A 1,379-nucleotide genomic window follows, 5' to 3' on the forward strand; every position below is an offset into this window, starting at 1 on the left:
GGGGTGGGGGGCCAGTCCTGGTGGCCAAAATGGAATGAACCCCATCCAAAGTCCCCCACCCCTCTCTGCCCCTTCCCCTTAAGATGCCAGCACACACAAATGCCACCCCCCACACAAGCCCCTCCCGCCCCTCCACCCCACCCTTGGCCCAGGCCATCCCAACACTGGAGGGGAAGAAACAAGGTCAGCGCATTTGCAATCTGCCCCAGCACAGCCCAGGCAGGGGCTGCTAGAAGGGCAGGTTGGCCATGCCACCCGGCGCCGGGAGGTAGCCCATCTGACTGTCCAGAGACACGCTGCGTTGCCGCAGCGGGTGGGACACCATGAGGTTCTGCTGGGGTGGGGGGCCCATGAGGGAGCCCTGCGGGGAGAGCATGTGAGGGGGCTGGCTGTAGGCCTCACCGCCCACACCCCGCTGCTTCATCAGCATGAAATTCTGCTGGGCCATGAGGCCTTGTGGAGGGGACATGACCCCCTGGTGCAGGCCGTGCGGCACCATGCCCTGCTGTGGGGGCACACCTGTCCTGCCCAGTAAGGACATCTGTCCGGGGTGGCACATGGACATATTGAGCCCCCTCTGGACACCCTGCTGGCCTGGAAGGTTGGGGGGCCGAGAGGGGGTCTGCTCCGCCATCATGTTCTGCAGGTTCATGAGATGCAGATTGGGGGGCTGAGCCTTGGGGGGCTGGTTCTCGCTCTTGGGGAAGTACTGCAGGGTGCTGCTCGGCTTCTCAGAGGGGATGATCCTTGACAAGTCGAACTCAGGGATTCCCGTCGGGGTGGGCCGGATCACCTCGCTCAGCTCAGGGTCGTTCAAAACCGAGGCCACCCCGGGGAGCACGCCTGGCGGGTATGCGTCGCCCATGCGCCCAGCCATGCCTTTGCCCATCAGGTGCTGCTGGGGGGGCATGGGGCCTGGCGGCTGGCTGGGCAGGTCCTCTGGGGGCAGGGGCATGCCTGAAGCATAGTGCTGCTGCAGGCCAGGGCCCCCGCCCCCGCCCCCAGTGGGGGCCATGGCGCCGTGGGGCTGCTGCAGCCGAGGAGGGAAGGACATCATCTGGGATGAGCTGGGCACAGGCCCACAGGGGGCACTCAGGGCATCTGGGCCCCCCGGAGCCATCATCATTGAGTTCTGAGGGGGCCCTCCAGTGCCCTGTGGGTTGGGGTGCAGCGGAATGTTGGAGCCCAGTGGGGTGGGGGAGGGCAGCATGGCAGGGGGCGGCTCATGGGACAGGGGCTGCTGGCCTGGCAGATTCAAGCCCATGGGGCTCGGGGCGGCAGCTGAGTTCAGGTGCATCTGGTTGGGCTGGCTGTTGCTGATCCCTGTGGGCAGAGAACAAGGTCAGGAACCCCGTGGACACCCCCCCCCCCCCGGGGAC

General features: G+C 66.6%; 1 protein-coding gene across 1 annotated transcript in view; it reads right to left on the reverse strand.

Moving 5' to 3' along the window:
• Positions 1 to 18: 18 nt before the first annotated feature.
• Positions 19 to 1,379, reverse strand: part of BCL9L (BCL9 like) — a 35,332-nt gene continuing 33,971 nt past the window's right edge. The window contains exon 11 of the mRNA XM_014589257.2: positions 19 to 1,323. Within this exon, the coding sequence (XP_014444743.1) occupies positions 230 to 1,323 (1,094 nt within the window). The 3' untranslated portion in view covers positions 19 to 229. The remainder of the gene's footprint in view (positions 1,324 to 1,379) is intronic.

The sequence above is a fragment of the Tupaia chinensis genome, unplaced genomic scaffold, assembly GCF_000334495.1.
Source record: "Tupaia chinensis unplaced genomic scaffold, TupChi_1.0 Scaffold000348_1, whole genome shotgun sequence".
Taxonomy (NCBI): domain Eukaryota; kingdom Metazoa; phylum Chordata; class Mammalia; order Scandentia; family Tupaiidae; genus Tupaia; species Tupaia belangeri.